Source organism: Rhinolophus sinicus, chromosome 6 (genome assembly GCF_057876585.1).
Source record: "Rhinolophus sinicus isolate RSI-liver-muscle chromosome 6, RSI-T2T, whole genome shotgun sequence".
Lineage (NCBI taxonomy): Eukaryota > Metazoa > Chordata > Mammalia > Chiroptera > Rhinolophidae > Rhinolophus > Rhinolophus sinicus.
In genome coordinates this window covers 67,426,886-67,446,871 of record NC_142506.1, presented here as the reverse complement: position 1 = coordinate 67,446,871, position 19,986 = coordinate 67,426,886, and the positions used below count along the sequence as shown (strand labels likewise).

General features: G+C 41.2%; 1 protein-coding gene and 1 long non-coding RNA gene across 14 annotated transcripts in view; one reads left to right on the top strand and one right to left on the bottom strand.

The window, feature by feature from the left end:
- The window catches only part of LOC109457763 (uncharacterized), a 35,060-nt gene extending 21,655 nt beyond the window's left edge, over positions 1 to 13,405 (top strand). For 4 of the 9 annotated variants that reach the window (XR_016021576.1, XR_016021573.1, XR_016021577.1 and 1 more), the window contains 2 exons: positions 14 to 200; positions 2,732 to 2,904. This is a non-coding gene — a long non-coding RNA (uncharacterized LOC109457763). Of the gene's footprint in view, positions 1 to 13; positions 201 to 2,731; positions 2,939 to 4,709; positions 4,955 to 13,268 lie in introns of those variants that run through there. The other 5 variants (XR_016021575.1, XR_016021581.1, XR_016021574.1 and 2 more) reach the window with 5 other exon arrangements.
- Positions 1 to 19,986, bottom strand: part of PTPRC (protein tyrosine phosphatase receptor type C) — a 96,544-nt gene that overhangs the window by 1,412 nt on the left and 75,146 nt on the right. For all 5 annotated transcript variants that reach the window (XM_019750883.3, XM_019750887.3, XM_019750886.3 and 2 more), the window contains 18 exons: positions 19,685 to 19,745; positions 17,805 to 17,913; positions 17,135 to 17,169; positions 16,772 to 16,881; positions 15,930 to 16,020; positions 15,763 to 15,839; positions 13,612 to 13,648; positions 13,421 to 13,518; positions 12,608 to 12,733; positions 10,844 to 11,001; positions 10,541 to 10,676; positions 9,316 to 9,465; positions 7,537 to 7,627; positions 6,023 to 6,156; positions 4,961 to 5,095; positions 3,291 to 3,413; positions 2,898 to 3,079; positions 1,225 to 1,360 (listed from right to left, as the gene is read on the bottom strand). In XM_019750883.3, coding sequence (XP_019606442.3) covers positions 1,225 to 1,360; positions 2,898 to 3,079; positions 3,291 to 3,413; positions 4,961 to 5,095; positions 6,023 to 6,156; positions 7,537 to 7,627; positions 9,316 to 9,465; positions 10,541 to 10,676; positions 10,844 to 11,001; positions 12,608 to 12,733; positions 13,421 to 13,518; positions 13,612 to 13,648; positions 15,763 to 15,839; positions 15,930 to 16,020; positions 16,772 to 16,881; positions 17,135 to 17,169; positions 17,805 to 17,913; positions 19,685 to 19,745 — 1,989 coding nt within the window. The remainder of the gene's footprint in view (positions 1 to 1,224; positions 1,361 to 2,897; positions 3,080 to 3,290; positions 3,414 to 4,960; positions 5,096 to 6,022; positions 6,157 to 7,536; positions 7,628 to 9,315; positions 9,466 to 10,540; positions 10,677 to 10,843; positions 11,002 to 12,607; positions 12,734 to 13,420; positions 13,519 to 13,611; positions 13,649 to 15,762; positions 15,840 to 15,929; positions 16,021 to 16,771; positions 16,882 to 17,134; positions 17,170 to 17,804; positions 17,914 to 19,684; positions 19,746 to 19,986) is intronic.

Sequence of the window (19,986 nt, the reverse complement as noted above, 5' to 3'; positions counted from 1 at the left end):
TGCCGTTCTACAGGATGGAGAGGACTCTTCGAAATTTACCTTGGAGCCGCACCAGGCCAGTGTCCACCCTCACAGGCCACGTGGGTGTCCCTCCCACGCGTGCACCCAGGATGCCAACTTGAGGACTTCATCCCTTGGCTGAAGGCTTCGCTGCATCTAATCTCAGGCCAGGCATCTCCGGCCTATGCTGACGGTCACAGGTAAACTAAGTGACCTCATTCATGTCTTCCTTCTGATTTCTCTGTCATTTCACTTGCTACGTTGTCACAAATATCTCCCGTGTCCTTACACTACCCAAGTGACTTGATTAATGGCAGGCGCACATAGCAGGCAGTCAATACACTTTTAAAATCGAGAGAGACGTGGTCAGTGTCAAACACAATGAATGAAAAGGTACCTGTATTCGAGTGAGTACTTAAGTTTACGTTGTGACTAGTTACTAATTCCGCTGTGTGACGGCCACTTACAGAGCCTGTACCTTAGGTTGATTTCAGAAACACCACACTTATCCTCTCTGTCTCCCCACGTCTCTGTGACGCGGCTTTGCAAGCCCTCGTAACAACAGGTGGAGCCCATTTCCACCCCCACCCCAACAAGCAGGCCTTGTGACCGGTTAGGAAATAAAGACGTGTTGTGGCCTTCCTGGGTCTGGCTCACTGTGGCTCTCCCTCTTGGAACCCTGCTGCCTTCATGTGACAACACCTGGCCCAAGCTCCTGGATGAGAAGAGACACGTGATCCACGTACCCCTGCTGTGGCTGCAAAACGCTAACCAACTGCGGGTCTATTGACAGATGAGGTCATTCTGGACCAGCCAAACCCCACCGGGCCCACCAGTGGTACCAGACATCAAGTGCACCTGGCCCAGATGGCCTCGGCCTGACGTGGCCAGCAGAGCTAGGCAGCTGGTCCAACAGACCTTGAACTATAAGAAAGGTTATTTTTTTTCAGGCACTAAGTTATGGGGTGGCTTGTTACACAACAACACTCGTTGATACAGGATTGAAGGCGGGAGGAAGGAAGCGTTCACGAGCCCTTAGAGAAATGCTTGCCAGCCAATCACTGGAGAACTCAAATTAGGTCTCTTATCATATTGATAATAATTCAGTGAATTATCACATGAAAACGGAAGGTAAAATAGGAGAACAAAAAAGTGAATAGAAGAGAAGGAGAGGAAAAGCGGATGGGAGGACAGGAAAGGGGAGAAGAGATGAGGTGTACTTACAAACATGGTGACCATTCCCGGCCTGGCTTTGCGGAGAGACTTGACTACTTGGAAAACATCGACCACTTCTTCCGTTTCCGCACTTTCCAAGAGATTTAACAAAGCACAGAACATTCCTGTTTGCTGAGATCCATCTCTAGAAAAGGAAGAAAAGGTAAAAATGTAGTAATTCTACATTTCGTGGAGAAAATGATCGTAGAATAAAAATTGAAAGAGAGAAACAGGCTATATTCTTCATTTCATGCTTATTGTATCATTTTAGTCCAATCTCCTAAGAGCCAAAAGTTTCTGCTAAATGCATTTTTTGAGAATGTAATAATCCTGTAGTCTAAAACTCTAAAAATATTTGTCTTAGGCTTTCAAAATATACTTTCTTCTATTGAGTACTTTACAGATTATAATGTATTTTTATTTATAGCTATCTGAGGTTGTTAGGACAGATATGATAATGCCAATTTGAGGACATTGAGGTTTGCTGAGAGGAAGGCATGGCTACAAGCTGATGGCACCAGAAATAGTGGAACTGAAATTTGGTAAACTAGTGGAACATATGCCTTTCTCCTTCTCTCTCTGCCTCTCTACTGCTTTGACAAATGTTTACACTCTGTATTGATAGAAGAATGATACCTGGTGGAATTATTCATTAAAAAGAGGGCCACCAAATGATTAACTGAAGTGTGAGAGAGGTGCTACGTTATCATGAAGCTCTAATGTAAAGAATGTGTCACTAGCAAGAGTTTATTTATCAGACACACTAGGGAACATATAGGAGGTATTCAACCATATCCTCAGAAACACATACGGTTTTAAAGCCTAAACTTCCCTTCTTCAGCTTTCTTTCCACATACATTTCACCTTTGAAAATACAAGTATATGCTGAAAAGTAGTATATCTGCAAGAGCTCAATTCTAGTGTATTCTAATAATAATAATGAGGCTTTTTCGAAAACTCTAAAAGCATTTCCCCAGGTTTACATTCTCACTTTACTTCACTGTTTTTCATCTCTCATTTACTTTAACATTTTATGTAAACATTTTATAGTATATGCCTCCGTCTTTCAATATAGCTCTTATTTAAGGTAGCTATTCAGGCATCTATCACTGATGAAAGTTAAGGATCTGCCTAACAAATTAATGAAATCAAGTATTATTGTGTATATTGTTAAAGTCTTTGCCTTTTGGGTCAGTTTAGATAATCAAGTGAAGGGTTTCAAACCAAGGTTGCAAAGCAGTAAGATTTCAGTTACTGCTGTATTACACACATTTATTGGAGGCAAAGCATTCAGGCCTCTGGATTCTGTTAATACCTACCAAGTGGATCGATGCATATAAGCATAAATCCATCCATCTGCTCACACCTCCTGCTCATTAATTCATTCAGGACATATGACATTCCAGGCTCAATGTTAGGCACTGGGGACTCAAAGAGGCCATGACACTGGTATTAAGAAACTCACAGCCTAAAATTACTACACTACAGCATCATCATTTCTATTCTATTTCTATAGCAGGTATGCGGTCGGACATAACTGAGAAGCGGCTGACTCCATCACAGGCTTTCGCTGTGGTCGGGCATTTCACACACCAGGATGAGGAGCATCTAACAGGAAGTGGGAAGCAGGAAGTCAGGTATGACGGCGAGTTTCAGAGCACATGGCGTCAAGTGCCACCCACCTGCAGTGGACGAGGAGAGGCGCGCTCTTGTGGTGCTTATTCCCTCCTTCGGCGGAATCCCTCGTGGGAAGCTTTTGTCTGAGCGCCTGAATCATAGAGGTTAGTTCTTTGGGTTCTGCAGGGAGCTCGTCCCCTTTCCAGTTGCTGTACTGGTATTGGTACACGGTGCGGGGCTCTTTCCTCTGAAACCAGAAATGAAGGGAATCTTAGCTCAAGCGAACTTCAGCCACTTGAATAAGTGGATAGTCATGTTTTTTTGTTCACAATTACTTTCATTTAAATCATTATTCTGCAGACATTGTGTAGATAGTTGCTTTGCTTTCGTGGAGTAATTTAGTTTTTCTGCCAGATCAATTGCATCACAGAGATACACTCCTGGAATTGTTTATGTACCTTGGAATGTCTCAGTTCAAACACACGGAGGGTGTAAGCTGAAGATTGGCTGGTCTCTTTCATATCAACTTCTACGTCTCCATATGTCTGCTTTCCTTCCCCCCAGTACTGAGCGCAGGCCTCCTAGATAAGAAAAAAACATGATTCAACAGCGTCTACACAAGTGTTCTCTGTCTCTCTGTCTCTCTGTCTCTCTCTCTTTCCTCTTTTCCTTCCCTCTGTTTTATTTGAAATGACTGTTGTAAAATTGAAAGCTGCCCATAAAATTCTAAAATCTACTCTAAATATGGTGGACATCCATTCAGCAGACACATGGTGTTTCCTTGTGCAGATGAGGGAACCTAGGAGTAACCACGGTGGCCAGACACCCAGGAATGGCCCTGTCATCTCTCGTGTCGGTCTTGGAGATTTGTTCCTCCCATCCAGACCTTTATCGTCACCTCTTCCCAATTTACAGACTGAGCTGCCATCGGTCCAGACCCTGCAGTAAGTTTGACCTCACTGTCCCCCCAGGGGTCCCCTGAGGACGGAGTCTGCATCTTTGGAGCTTCGTCTCTGTATCTCAGCCACCGGCAACATCAGCAGCTTTATCTGTATAATTTGACTGAATAACTCCGCTAAGAATGAAGAGCAAATGGATCACAACAGTGTGTCCTCTGTGCGAATGGTTCTCCATCAACTGCAGGCCTACAACTGCATTCCTCCCTACACTCCTGGCCCTCTTCCCAGCTCTTACAAGTTAGACGAAGGAAAAGACTGCTGGAATTAATACATGCTCGAAATATAAACATACATGTCTTTTTTAAAAAGAACAAAAAGTAAAAATAAGAAACAACTATCCATGTCCAGGGTAGGGGACCAGAGAAAAGAGAGAGAACACAGGTAATAGAATTGCATGCCCATGACACTATTCATTAAAAACGCTTTAACAGATGTCAGCTGATGTGTTTGGTGGTAAGACTTAGTAGGGTCGACTGCCAGGAAAATCTTGATAACTCGAGGCATTAAAGGAAGGATCAAATGTACGTCACAGGCATTAAGCAGAAGGTCAAATTAGACCTTAGGGTCGCCTTCAACTACAGAATTTCATAGCAATGGACATGGAGAAGGCAGAGTTTCGACAAACTTTTCAGGTGTTTTTGTCTTGCTAGAAGAATAGCATCAAAATGGGAAGAGGGCACTTTAGGTATATGGCATGTCAGTAAATGAAGACTCAGTGATGGAGATGCAATGGTGTGTTGAGATCTAGTCAGTAAACCCATTGTCCAGAGTGGAAAGTATGGAGAACATAAAAATATGAGGGAAATGGAAAGATAGCTGTGGGCCAAATTATGGAGGGTCTTGAATCTCAGACTGAGGAGTTTGGTTTTCATGGTGGGGAAATAGAAGGAAAACGTGACTGTTGCATGTTGTTCTTAGAAAGCTGGCCCTGCGATCGCCCTGTTAGAGAATCTGTGAGCAGGACGCCAGAGAGGGGATGAAGAGATGTCAGCCCACCCTGATGTGAAGAGCACCACGTGGATGGAAGACGGGAAGAAGGAACAAATGAAACTCTGTGACAGAGGCATCAAAAAGACGTGGGTATAGCGATCAAGTAAGTAATCCAAGAATGGAGAATGATATTTTATGATGGAAAGACTTTTAGAAAAAAGATTACTAGAAGTACAAACCTGGTCTCCATTCTTCAGCTCTGTCAGCATAACAATAACTTTGACTTTTCTTTGGAAAATCATCTGCCAAAAGTCACCGATGGTCTCTTTTAGTGGTCCCTGAGCAGCGATCATCACTTCAGGTTTCCAATAACTCTTAAAAAAAAAAAAAAAAAAAAAAGTGGGACTCTGTTCTGCCGACGAGAGAGTGGATTCTTACAGTAACCAGTTAGAAATACAATCATTTAATTTTTATATCAGCGTTGTTACATGAAGACATTATGAGTCTTCGGTCCAAGAAACAATGCGATATCTATTTGTAAAATTCTTATTTAGTTCATGATAATAATTAGCTAATAATATGAAATCAAGATTAGAACACATTATGTTATAAAACGAATGTTTTCCTTTCCAAAACTACCTTTTTTTCTCCACAAAGGTTAAAGTGGTTATAAAAAGAAATTGCACACACATTTCAAATTATGTTCATTGTGTCTCTACTTGATTGGTGTCTGTACATTCTTATGGTAGCTGGTCATTAAAGAAATATTTTGGGAATGTGTTTTAGGAAAATTTGGAGAAGAAATAAATCCAACTTAGTGTATATGTAAAAAGGATTTACTGAATGACTGAAGGTTTCTTGTTCGAATTCTCAGTTTACAAAAATTGTAAAGAAGCGTATGTGACACAGACTCACCTAAAAATTCAGGTTAATAGGAATGAAAAGTTTTTAACTACACAAATATGCAACTTTCATTTCCTTAAAAATTGGGTATTTGAGTAAATATAAACATTTTCAAATGTTTATATTTACTCAAATTATTATTTTTCAAATTAATCTTATAGTCATATTTGTCATAATTTGTGACTTATAGCATTTTTTTCAACTTGTCCAGTTTTAATATCTTTAAGCCTTTCAATAAGTTAAAATATAGTATTAAAAATTGAAACTTTCATGTCAATCAAGATAAAATTATGGCCACGCTCACCATTCTTTTATAAAATTACTTAATGCATGGCCATAATAACATAGACATATTTTAAAAGGGTTAGGCCCCAGGCTTTGGAAATGTAAGGACCTACCATTACAAAAGATGCATTGATGTATTTGCTGGTCTCTTCTGTGTCACTGTCATCCCCAGAAGATTCATCCGAATCATGGTCACTCTCTTTGCTCACTTCCAGCTCATGTTTCAGTGGCACTCTGTTAAAGTCATCTGTGTAAAACAGATTAGCCGTAAGCCTTCCTTTAAGAAAAATCAAATCTCTGCTTGACTGTCACGTGGAAATGAGACCGTAATTTAGAAGGGACACATGGCACTATGTAAATTTATTGATCTACATGGAATGAGATGTGATGAGATGCACATAAAATTCAGTTCTTATTAACAAATGATAAAAAGAGGTCTGAGAAAAAGAAGGCCCCAAAAGCATTCCAGGAAAAAAAACACGGGTCGTAACTCTATATTAAACAACAAATAGGTATCGTAACATTCCGTGTGATTATTCAGTCTTTGACACACATACTTCAGTTTTCCGTGGAACATTATTATTCTGCTTGGTATGTTAAAAATGTATGTATAAGTTAATAAAATACATAGCTTAGGTCAAAATGCAGTGTTCAATTCTATCGTAGTAACATTAAATTAACAATGTACAATAGGTACCTCAGATAATTATTTAATCAAGAAAATTATTTATGCCATAATTTCTGTTTCTCTAAATTTCTTTCATGTCTAATGACCTGCTCAAATGATCTGATGAGCCATATCACCATTCAGTCCATATTTTAAACTACATTCATAAGAAAGTTTTCAGAAATTAACTACGTCCACCATGCAATGATCTGATCTGTTCTGCCGCCCAGCTTCTTAGTGTCAGTTATATTTTCTCCATGCTAATTTCAGTGTCTACAACTGAATACAATTATAGTTGTGCCAGATGTGGTCCTATCAAGATGCTTATGTAGCAGAATTCAAGTCTTGAAAACTACATATGTTGATCTGTTAAGTTGGATGAATGGCAGTTTACGGAGTACTTTTCACCAACTGCCGGCCTCCCAGGTGTAAGGCTGGGATAAAGAGAAAACAGAAGGGAGCGAAAGCACGTAACCTCTGCTGTTTGGCAGTCACCCTGGAGGAAATAACTGAGTTAAGCTAAAGATGACACAGAACTGGTAGAGAACTTCGCCTTTTTTCTCTCAGATTCAGAGGTTACATCCCTCTGACAACCCATGTCTGAAATAATTGGTAGGAAGAAAACACTGAGCACAATCTGTCCTCCAAGGTCCTTCATGAAAGTTTGGGGTTCAAAGTATTTGCTGGAACTAAATGTTAGGTATCCTGTTAATGATTCGCTACGGTCAAGCCAATGTTGAAAATGTGCTTCAATATCAGTTGTGGTTGTGTGTCTTACAAATCCCAAAGAGAGCTTGTTTATCTGATACATAAAATAAAATAAAATAAAATAAAATAAAATAAAATATAAAATAAAATAAAATATAAAATAAAATAAAATAAAATATAAAATAAAATAAAATAAAATAAAATAAAATAAAATACAAAATAAAATAAGATAAAATAAAAAATACTACATACATGGAATGATGGAAGAATTCCTGTTTTTACGTTTGTTTTCTTCTTGATTTCCAATGTGCTGTGTCCTCCAGCTCCTGTATGTAGGGAGTCTCTGAGAGGAAAAAACAAATAGAGTGGAAAAGTCCTTTAAAATGTAAATATTGGCTTTGTTTATGACTATGGCATAAGATACCCCCTAAGGAAAAGTATTTCATCAAGTTTTGCAAAATTGGCATACATTCCCGACAGGTCACAATTGGTAAGTCTGCCTCTGAATGTTTCCTTTTAAGTGCTCAGATGTTTAGGACTTCTGACGTGGTGAGTTTGAACTAAACATACACATACTTATAGAACAGAATACGCTTCCTAGTTAAAAGCAAAGCAGCACGGCTTGCTCTTGTACAAGTCGAAAGCCCTCTACAGAGGTGGATTATTACCCGTATTGCAGAAAGCCATGGGAAATGATTCCAGATGGTCAGAAATAACCTCGCAGACAGAGGACCCACAGAAGACTGGGCTCGTGCTGAACAGAGCGGATACTTCTTTACCCTCCCAGATCATTTTTCTTCCACTCATAGGAGCTAGTCAGTCAGCAGGACCTACCAGTTCCACAAGGGAAGCTCTCCAACCCTTTTCTCTTTCTCTCCTTCTGCCCTGCTCACTTCTGTCCCCCAAGCTCTCCACAGATGACCTTGCTTCACATTTTCTTGAGAAAGAAAAGGCACTTACACAAGAACTGCCTCAGCTTCCCATCACCAAATCTAGCAGCCAACCTCCATCTCTGCTCAGTTTCTGTCTTCCTTTGTGCAAAGAAGGACTCATTGCCCTGTGTCTGTCCAGTTGTGGTCACTGCCCGTGCTCTAGACCACGCGCTGTCCGGCTTCCACTTGCAAATCGCCTTGACTTCTGGGCCTAGCATTGTACTCACCACAGACCGGACTTGACCACATTTGTTCAGTGAGAGAATTCACTCGTTTCAGTGACTCCACATAGGAGTGTCTCCAGACAGCAGACGTGCATATGTGGTTTAGAAGGGTTACTGTGGTGAATAGGGTTCATTTCTTGGCTCACAGAACAAGAAAACACTACAAAGCCTCCATGTAGACAGCCCTGGTAGCCTGCGGGGTCTTCCTGGCTACGCTGGGCCCCTGGTGTTGACTGCCTTGGTTGTTACTGCACGCTCTCCCCACAGCCCCATCTCAGCCCCACTTTGATCCAAAACATAGATTCTGCATCTGATTAAAAGTATGTTCCCAGTCTGGTGAAACGCTCTGATTTGACCAGTTTGGTAGTTTGCAGAAAGGTTCGGTAAACTGGTAATTGTAGGTGAAAGACAAAAGTTACAGGACATTTTTGTGACAACTGGGCAATTTGGAGCTCGCCACACTGACTGAAGTCACAATGAGCTGCATCCTGGGTTAGCTCCCGAGTAATTGCCTCGTAAATAGGTTAGGACGTGTATTATCCTTCAGTTTCTGCTTCAGTTTCTGTACGGCTTCAGCCAGTACAACTTCCTAAATAGTCATAAAGTCCTCTAATTATTTCCTTTACAAACCAAAACCAGATGCAGGTTTTAAAGGCAAGATGCTACGTTGCCTTTGGCGGGCCAGTTCTGTGGCTCTGTAGTGTTATTTTTACACTTTAGTTTAAACCAGCTTAATGAGGAACGGTTAAAAGTGTTGGCTGCAGAATCCGATTTCTACCATTTGAACCAGTCTCCTTCCTAATGGTTGTGTGACCCCCACAGCACTGGGGCTTTCATCCATAACTATTCTTACTGTGTGTTATCACTGTTGTTACCTGGAATTCAGCCTCCAGAGGCGACGGCTCGCTGGGGGGATCCCTTTTCTTCATGTTGGACAGATACGGGTGGAATTCAGACAAGCTTACTTCTGTTTCTCCAAACTGATTGTACTCCACCAAGGCCTGATGGATTAAGATGTACTGTGCCTACAAGTTCAAGGGAAGACGGAGGCAATTACCTGATGGCTGACAGTCCTATAAGTCACATTTGACTAAATTACATTACACACTTCCCCAGTTTTGCTCATTTGGGACAATGCATGGAAAAGAAAACTGGTATCTGTAACATCTAAATATTCTGGAAGTCAGTTCTCACAGTTCTCTGGAATATGATCAAATTTCATCTCAGACCTTTTTTCCAGCAGTGGGGAAGGGAAGCTTGCTACATAGATTAGGCACCTACTGTGTAGTGTAAAGCTATTATCTTATTTCTAAAAATGAAAAAATTAAAAATAAACATTATCTATTACTTCTTTCAGTGACTGGTCCTAAGTTAGTAAGTCAAATTACTAATATATACCACTATAATAAATTTCACATTATATCTAAGAGAAAAAAAGGAAGTTGATATTCCATAGCGCACATTTTTAAAAGAGTTTTCTAGAACTTTTTAAAATAGAGAAAATTCTTTAAACACACACACACACACACACACACACACACCCAGGTTGTATGTTATGACAACCCAGACTGTAAAACTCCTAACCATCTATCAAATTTGAATCCACTATTTTAAAATAAAAGATGCATTTCTGATTAAGTTCAAACCTGTTTCACCACCTGAGTCTGGCTGTATCCGTAAACCCTATTCTTTTTTTCAACAAGAAAGCATATTTTTCTTGCTGACAACCTGTCTTTATATAATACTTCTACACTAACATCTACTTGTATGTGTCTATAAACATTATACATCTTTGTGCATTTTCTTAAAAATGATGTAAATCTTGTCCTCTACGTTTTATTTGCTGACTTCATGCCCTCGTTGTCCTCTTCGGAGCGTCTAACCATGTGGAAAGAGAGGCCTCAGTTACTCCTTTCGGCTTCAGCGTGCCTCTAACTACAATTGGTGCTTACCACACGCTTTAGTTTTCAGGAAGTTAAAAGAAAACTATTTGTACCCACTGTGTGAGGTTGAGCAGGATTCGGCTTTCCTGTAAGATTGCACTGCCACCCCTGGAAGAGCTGAGTGAGACAGAAGTGGCGGGGGGCACAGCATACCTACCTCTACTTGAACCATCAGGCATCTCTGCTTCCTGAGCTTGACCACGTAGCCGTACACGTCCACTCTGCCCTCTGCCTCCAGGCCTTCCAGCATGGCGTCGATGCCAATGTACGTGCCAGTGCGTCCGACCCCAGCACTGACAGACAGACAGACAAGTGAGTGCCGGACCGGGAAGGAACGGAAAAGCGACAGGTGAAGCAGAGGAAAGCGCATGAGCGTCTCCCCACAGACGGTCCCACAAAAGCCACGGCCTCAGGGAGGCTGGTCGGGCCACCCAGGCCGTGGTTCCGGGGCCCTGCCTACCTGCAGTGCACCAGGATGGGGCCGCTGAAGAAGTTGCTGAAAGCGTTCACTCTCCTTCGCAGCTTGAGGAGCAGGTGCGGGTCTTCTGGAACCCCGTGGTCTGGCCAGCTGGTGAACTGAATGTGGGTCACTTCTCTCCCGGTTGCCTTTTCTTTTTTCTGATTGAGAGATGATACTTTTTCTGAGCTGATATTTTTTTTCCCCAAAGCAAGCTACCTGACATAAATAAACGGAAAGGGGAGGCAGTACACAAACGCCTCGTGCACGTGTTGTTGTTTTTTTCAGCCATGGTTACATGTTCCTTTCCAATTAATAAGCAGTCACTGAGATGGCATGAGGATTGGCATGTCCTAACCAGTAAGCAATGACTTACCAGTAGGGTAAGTAACATGTGGGCGGTGTAGCAGAAACTGCTAGAACTTCCATGCGCCAAACCAAAAGCAAATGCACAAGAAAATGTAGATTTGATTAATTCTATTTCTTAGGCCCTCTCATCTTAGAAGTGTCAGCTGTAGACAGCTGAGGAAAGGCAGCCTCAGATTACAGTTCCTGTTTGCCCCAGTTGCAAGGTAACAGCTAGAACGTGCGTAATCCATCACTCTGACCAGGCCTACAGAGGAACCACCTGCATTTAGGTAACAGGAGAAGCAGCAGAACTTGGTGGGTTGTACTTCTCTGATAACAAATAGCTGCGTTAACTCAGAATGGTGACGTCCCACTAGCCAATGGAACCAGATTGGCACCCTGCTCTGCCTATCACGCATGTCTATGGATGGGGACCTTTGTGGCTCAGTCTGTCATTCATCCACGAACCATTGGTGGGATTTTTCCACAGCTCCGTAGGCATAGCAATTAGTGATACCAAGGGAGACTCAGAGAACTTTGGGATAAATACACAACTGATGGATTTTTTAGTGCAGAAAATGTACATATCTGAACCTCGTATAGAAATGCAATTCAGATTACGGAAAACCCTCCACTAAGTGAAATTTAGAGAAATATTCAACCTTATCTATAAAGACCTCCAATTTTTAACGGCTTTATAAGGATGTTTTTCATATACCGTCAAATTCATTCATTTAAAGCGTAAAATTTTTATTGTATTCAGAGTTGTAAAATCATCACTATTCTCTAATTGTAAAACATTTTCATTACCCCCCCTAAAAAAACACATTACTGATTAGCAATCATCCCTATTCTGCGCCCGCGCCCTCAATCCCGAGCAATCACTAACCAACTCTCTGTCTCTATAAATTTGCCTGTTCTGACTTTTCACGAGTAGAAACACACACATGTGAGAACCTCCATTTTAACTATCCGTCAAGACCACACCGCGAGTGTTCTTTTCTAAACTAAACGCTTTATCTCTCCTACATTGAACTTGATACTTCTTATAGCGGTGTCTAATTGTCCCATTTGTACAAATATTCTTTCCATAATGGTAATAAACACATTGAGAATAGGGACCATTCATTCAGCAATCCAGTCATTTATGTAACACACTTCATAAGCTCTTTTCTTCCTACTTCAAGCGTCCGCATTATGAAGGCTCTGATGGGACTTGGACAGATAACCGCTTTCACCAGGGACAATCACTGGTGACTCTGGTGGCTTGTGCTACGATTCTAACCCAACCCTTCCTCCTGGGGGTCATGAAAAAGCATTTCTCCCAGGTATGTTGTAATTCCTCACATTTCATAGTTCCTACCTGTCTTTTTCGACTAACAGCACGAAAATGAACATTAGGTAAGAAAGCGAACTCACGTTTGTGACGTTGAACTTCTGAATGATATAGTCTGGGCATCGTTTGTGCTCGTTGATCTTCACGATAACATCGCCATACTCCCGGGTGCTCTCTTCCATCGATGGCCAGTATTCTGCACATTTGTTCTGTGTTTTTAAAAAATCGTTAATGATGCCAATGTTCCATTTACATAAGCTTTTCATTAAACATTCCTTAAACAACGGCTTAACCATCGGAAATGCTCAACACAGTCTCTCCTGTAAGCACAGCTGCAATTTAAGCTGGATGCTGGGATTAGCTTCCCTTTCCACGAATGAGCCCTGAAGGATTTCCTTCCTGCCGCCTAGCAGGGGACGACCTTCCCAGGCTTAGCTGCATAGGAAAAGTGGACGTGCTTGGGGGTCGGCAGAAATGCTGTGGTTAATTTCAGGCTGGGGATGGGGAGGCTTTCATGCTTCCGAAAGCCACATCACACGAGTTACCACCCATGTACCCACGGTCAGGTTTGTTTCAAGTATACCCACAAGTACTTGTGAAATCAGCACATAGAAATGTACTGAACTTAGAACGACACTGCCGAGAAATGAGAATCAAATTTAAGACCAGCAGTTAACCGGGAATGTTTAAATTGTACTCATAGGTACATATATGTATATATGTACAAATTTTGTTTTTCTACAGGTCTGAAAACTTGTAATCAAGTGTTATGTTGCTTCAAACAGAGAATGGTCTGATTGTGTCATCAAGCACACACACGTGGCATTTGGATACGCGATCCAACACTCTCCTTTCCTAACATCCACCTCCGCCCTAGCGAGCTTCTGGGTCCTTACCCTGTTTCCTTCTTCACATCGAGTGACCATGACAATCACCGTGGCTTTCTGTTCCCAGATCATCCTCCAAAAGTCATCGACAGTTTCATCCCTGGGACCTAGGCGGTAAGCAAATACGAACTAAGAAAGAGCTTCTTCAAAGTGCTGCAAAACATGGTTTCAGGAAGCTAGTGGACGAGGAGCTACATTACCTTGTGCAGCAATGTACTTCCTGGGCTCTTTGAAACCCTGTTCAAAACACACACAAAGGTATGTCATTTACTGAACACTCACTCACTCCTTTACATACACAATTGGAAGTTAGAGGAAGTTGCTTTCAAGCCACCATTTCTTGGTTGTGGATTTCCCTGGGCATTTCCAAATGATAGGGGGATCTCATTAACTCGCGATCAGGCATTTAAGTGTGCCAAACGTGGTCGTTAGCGTGTACAAACAATATTTGTTTGTTGACACAGTGGCTTGCATGGGTCATCGCTGTATACCCCAAACAATTGAAAGACGACTTGGCCCTCATGTGGGCTGGTACAGCAATACACAAGGGTAATCGAGGCTTCTCTGTGCCTGATACCCTGCCAGCCTTACAGCACCATCTGCCACAGCTTCAACCTCCTCACAGCCATGGCGTTCCCTTCGAGATTTTCACTCTGTTTCTTTCAGCAAGGCAGCCTGAGCTTAGCCCCCCTCCTACCTAGACTCCGTCTCAGCCATTCTAGAGAACAGACAACTTTCATTTCATTCTCTGCAATGGCAGCTTTCTCCACTCCTGCTGCCAAAAAAAAGGAGGAGCACGGAGCCATATAGGATAGTGGGCTAATTTCTTCCAAACTATCTCACGTTCCTAAGATCACCTCAGCAGTCATAGGATGCCTCAGACAGATAGATAGCTTTGCCATGCGACGGAATTCCATCACACGGGCCATACAATGTCATGATTAATTTCAGTAACTTCTTGAAACTTCTTGCGACCTCGTATTATTCATACATTCATTTATTCAACACTTATATGGGTTACACTATGACAAGTCCATGTCTAAAAGCTGAAGACACTTGCTTTCCAGGAGCTCCCAGCTCTGCTGGAGAAACGTAAGTGTAGCTCAACAGCATAATTACCATACGTATTTGAATAGAAAGTAGATATTTTTCCTCCTTAGAGACTATCTAAATTCTTATAAAATTAAAAATTCAGAGGGAGCGTGACTCTACTGACACCTCCAGAGCTATGAGAGAATAAATTTCTGTTGTTTTAAGCCTCTCAAGTTGTGGTACTTTGTTATATCAGCCCAGGGAAACTAATATATGGTGTAAATTAATAAACATATTATGATAATTTAATCACTTCACCTACTCCACTGAAGGTTTATATATTCAAGTAGCTCAAAACAAACAAACAAAAAAGCCCTCAATTTCAATTGAGTGTTTTTTTAAGGAGATTTGCCGAGCCCTGCTCTTTATAATGATAATGTATATATATATATAATCTCCAACACAAATGTTTTAATTAAATAAAACATGATTCAGAACAGTGTGAATGTTATGGTAACATCTTGGATAAAGGGGAGATAACAAATGTGGGCATTTTCTTGTTTGTAAACAGCAACTCCAGCTGGATAAATAAGGAACCACACAGGCCATCTCTTGTGCTATGTGGGGACATTGGGCAGATGGTGCATTGAGTGGGAGGGAGATGTTTTCCAGTCTCTCTATGAATTGATACTGCTTGACATTTTGACATATTTAAGAATTTATATAGTGAATTTCATTTTTAACTATTTTGGGTAAATTCCCCATGCGCCATGTTTGTTTTCAGATAAAGCCAATGGTCGCATGACCTGGGTCCACGAGAGCGCCCCATGGACGTGCAGTGCTGTGTGACGCACTGAAGCAGAGCGGTTTGGAGTCAGGAGGCCTGTCCGGGTCCCAGCCCAAACCTCTACTATTGTACCCGGTCCAGGAACCTGGGGAGGCAGAAGCCCCAGCCCCCACCGGGCGAATGTGGGCTCTCAGGGGACATACACGCTCAGTCATCATCTGATATCCCGCCCTGGGCACCAGGGTATTTTGATTCTTAGTATCATTTTGTTTGTAGAGAAAAAAAATCCTGTGTTAAACGTAGTACTGATAGCAAATAAGAAATAACTATTCTTGCAAATTGTAGAAAGATTTTGCTGTTTGTGGTGGTGACATTATGGGCTTACTACAAACTCTTTCTAGTCATATTCCTAAAATTTTGCCATGGCCAAGAAAGAACTGAATGGGAGGCAAGATACAAGGGGAGTGAACCTGATGGAAGACAACAGGATGAAGATACAACCCAACCCAGCTGTACAGGCCTTTCTACTCACGTCAATGTAGCTGGCATTGATGTAGTTTGACCCCACGTCTCCGTTGAGCTCAGACAGTTCCACGCGGTTATAATCATCTGTTCAGGAAAAGGACAGTGTAAGTTAGTGAAATGGTGAATAACCAAGTAGCCCAAACACGCGGGATCGTGTTCTCCAGGGTCACTTACAGGGAAGAATGTCAACATAGCGGTTTTTATTCAGGTTGAAGGATTTCCGAGCCTCCTTGATCGGAAACTTGCTGAACACCCGTGGAATGCTCTGGAAGACACAACATCTTTGGGTCACAGCACATTCCAAAAAGAAAATAGCTTTCGGGGCGGCTGGTTAGCTCAGTTGGTTAGAGTGCGGTGCTCTTAACAAGGTTGCCGGTTCGATCCCCACATGGGTCACTGTGAGCTGCGCCCTCCACTACTAGATTGAAACAACTATTTGACTGGGAGCTAATGGGTCCTGGAAAAACACACTTAAATAATAAAAATTAAAAAAGAAAGAAAAGTAGCTTTCCCCTTGCGGCTTCTCCGAGTGCGGAAAGGAGACGTCCTGCAATGCGCATCCTTTATACTGATGGCCAAATTGCACAACAGTCATTGACATCAACATTGAGAAATTACACCAGAAAACACTTAGAAAATGAAGGATGGACTACTTTGAGACTAAGTCTCATCCTTCAAGAAGAACTCTTCCATGAGAGGAAATTAAGCATTCATTGCTCTGCGACTTGAAAAATCATTGAAAAATATGTACTTGGATGATTACTGAGAATATAAGGACACACTGAGCCAAACAGGTTTGGTGACACAACTTCACAACGACGAAGCATTATTGTGAACTATGGACTCGTTCCCTAACTACGAGTCACTCTCCTGGTGAGTGAATATCTGCTAATAATATCTGCTTTGATACTATTGCAGGATTCTGTGGGGTGAATTCTAAAGGCAAATATATTTAAGTTGGATTTATCTTGATCACTGAGTACAATTCCTCCTCCTGGATGGAGATGAGCACACACCTGAAATTCAGCCAGAAAGAGTCTCCCTTCATCAGCAATCTTCCTCTTATACGTTTCCAGCAAGTTATCAGCATGGATCGGCTCCACGTTCATCAGCTGCTTTTCATCATCTGCAAACACATTGAAGATTCAGGACCAGTGTGGTGTCTCTCCCGGGTTCACACATGTCATTACATTTACATCTTAGAGTTAATGCTTGCTGATTACATAAATACAGTGATGCACATAAATACAGTGATGCTTCCTCATGGTGTCAATGGAGCAAATCCAGATTAGATAAAAGTTGAATTCTTATTTAAAAGGAATGGCTTCCAATGTGAGGGGGGGAGGTAATTCAGCGTTAAAAATAATACACATACTTACCCCTTTCAACAAGTTCCTGTTGTTCATCTAAGTTGCTGTGAAAATAAGAAACATAAGTTTTTATAGCCTTCAGAAACAGAATTCAGTTGGCATTCAATTTATGTTTAATGAATGTATTGAACAGAGGAGGGAATGGAAGCAGGGAGTTAAAAAAAGGAAGAGTGAAGAGGGGAAGGGAGGGGAGGGGAGGAAAGAATAGAGGACAGAAGGGTGGAAGGGAGGAAAAATGGAGGAAGAAACCAATCAAGGGTTGTCTGCTACACTCAGATAAGTGACTAAATTATTTTAAAACTCTTGTTTGTCATAAAACGCAATTGTGCCTGGCCAAAGGAATACATCTGCTTCCCTGGATATTTTTATTCCTTTCTTTTGCCTTTGTCATTCCTAGATCCCTCTGACTCACTTTGTACTAAAAGAACAGACACACATTCTTTTCATTGATTACTATTCAAAGAAACCCATAACCTTATTAGTGAGTGTAGAAAATACTAATATTGAAATATAAACCAAGAAGACCGTACTGAAAATCTTTGAGCAAAAGTTCAGTGATGAACTGGACTTCATGCTGTCTTGTCACTGTTCCCTTAACTGGTTGCGAACTTGCCTCACAGCTGGGTGCTTGCATCATAATTAACGTCATGATTTTTTTCATTTTGAAATCAACTCTTACCAGGATCTTTTCTTATGCAGGTCATAGATTTTATAGAGAACAATGAGCAGGGCAATTGATGTCACAACAATCAGAAATACCAGGAATATAATCAGTGCTCTAGAATTATCTAGAAATGAAAAATAACACATGAAGAGAGATTATTGTGTCAGATAGTTGGTTGGATTCTTTAAATAATCATTTTTAAAGTACTTAGATTTTGCTATTTTTATTTATTTTCAGGTTTTCAAAAGACAACAGATTTAGAATGAGACTAAATACAACACATTCCTGATGTTGTGAATCTTGCCTAGATTATTCAGAACCAACAAAAACACTTTGTATCTTAAGAAAACACTTAGACTATAGAAGAGCGATTCTCTTTCCTTCCTTTAAATAATGTCCTCTTACGAGATACTATCATGTAGATTTAATTCTCTTTCTTTCAGCCTCTCTATTTGGAAGGGATCAAAGACGGAATCTAGTTATTATAATTCTCAGAAAAAAACTCATATAGTTTAACTTTATATGCAGAAGTGGGTAGCTTCCTATAGGGATCAGAAAGGCCTCTGCCCCACAAAGATAAACTTTCTTACCTGCTCACTGAGGTATGAAACCAATTAACCAAGAGACAAAAATTATGTCATTCTTTGGTTAGGATTACACTCACCCTGATGTAATTTTTCACTAAGGTTTAACATGAAGTCACACCCTTTGCTGGAGGAAGGGCAGAGAAAAGATAATGTATTCGAAATATCCCTCACCATGAATTACTGTGTCATACTTTTCATGTACAGTGAAAGTACAACAAAATAACAGAGTGGCACCAGGACCTCAGACCAGAGCCAGGTGGGTGAGATTCGGATCCTGGCTCTACCTCTTCCCAGTTGGGACCTTTCCGTCTCCATTCTCTAATTCCTAAAACGAGCTTCCACCAGTTGATTCCCAGTAAACGCTTAGCATAATGCCTGGGACATGGTAAGTACTGATTGTTCACTCATCACAAAAGATATTTTTGTGTCTGACTGTGCACCCACCACTGCTCTGACCACTTCAGATACCTATGAAAACAAAGATTCTGGTCCCTGTGGAACTGACCTTGTCAGGCAGGAGGACAGCCCATGAACAATATACATCATAACCACGCAGATGCTAAAGTAGACTAGGACACTATAAAGGCTGGGTGTGACCCTGGGGCAGGTGTAGGTGGGGCAGAACCTGGAGACAGGAACACGCCTGGCATATGCCCATGGAGACCATGAATTCTAGGTGGCTGGAGTGGGGGAGGGTAAGGGTCCGATTCTTAGGGCCTCCGAAGCCACCCATGAGGCCACACAGGGTTTTGAGCTTCGAGGCATGGGTCAGGAAGGCAGGTGGCGAGCAGGCTCCAAGGAGAGCAGCGGCTCGGCTAGGCATGAGAAAGTTTGAAGAAGGAGGAGACGCCCAAGTCAAGCAGCCACATTGTCATTGGGGAAGGCTTATCTTAGCTTCACTTAGGTAAACCAGGGGGGATTTGTGTCTAATGCCTGCTTCCGCCAAGCACAGCACCGATTAAATAGATAACAGCCTCGAAAACAGCACGCAGACCGACGTGCTTTGTTACTAACGTGGAGAATGGCATAATCACAACTTAATGCTCTACTCAGAGAAATCCTTTCACGAGTATTTTATACAATCAACAACCCTTAATAATTGAATCGCCTCACTGAATTTTAAGATGCTGTATTTTCATATCTTGTTCCCCTGTACATTTTTTCAGATAACTTAAAATACTACGTTTATGGAACATGTACAATTCAAACATTTAATAATTAAACACGAGATAATGTAAAATAATAAAGCTTTGCGAGTGCTAATTACATTTTAATATAAATATAATCTATAGCCAAGTAACAACTTACAAGATGTTGAATAAGACACACTGTCTCGAAATCCATCATGTTCCCCGTTGTTGAAATAGACCTGAAGGCCAGTAATAAAAGAGAAAGTCACTTTCTGAGGCCAATGTATATACAATATGTCTCACACAATGCTGCTACTTTTCATTAAAATAGACTGGTTACCTTTCATTTAAAGCTGGAATTTCAAGGATATGTCAAGATTTTATCAAATATTTTTTTTTCCAAATATTTTTTAAAAGAAAATATTTAACAGTGAAAAAGATATAAAGAACTCTTAGCCCATTTAGCAATAATAATAATAA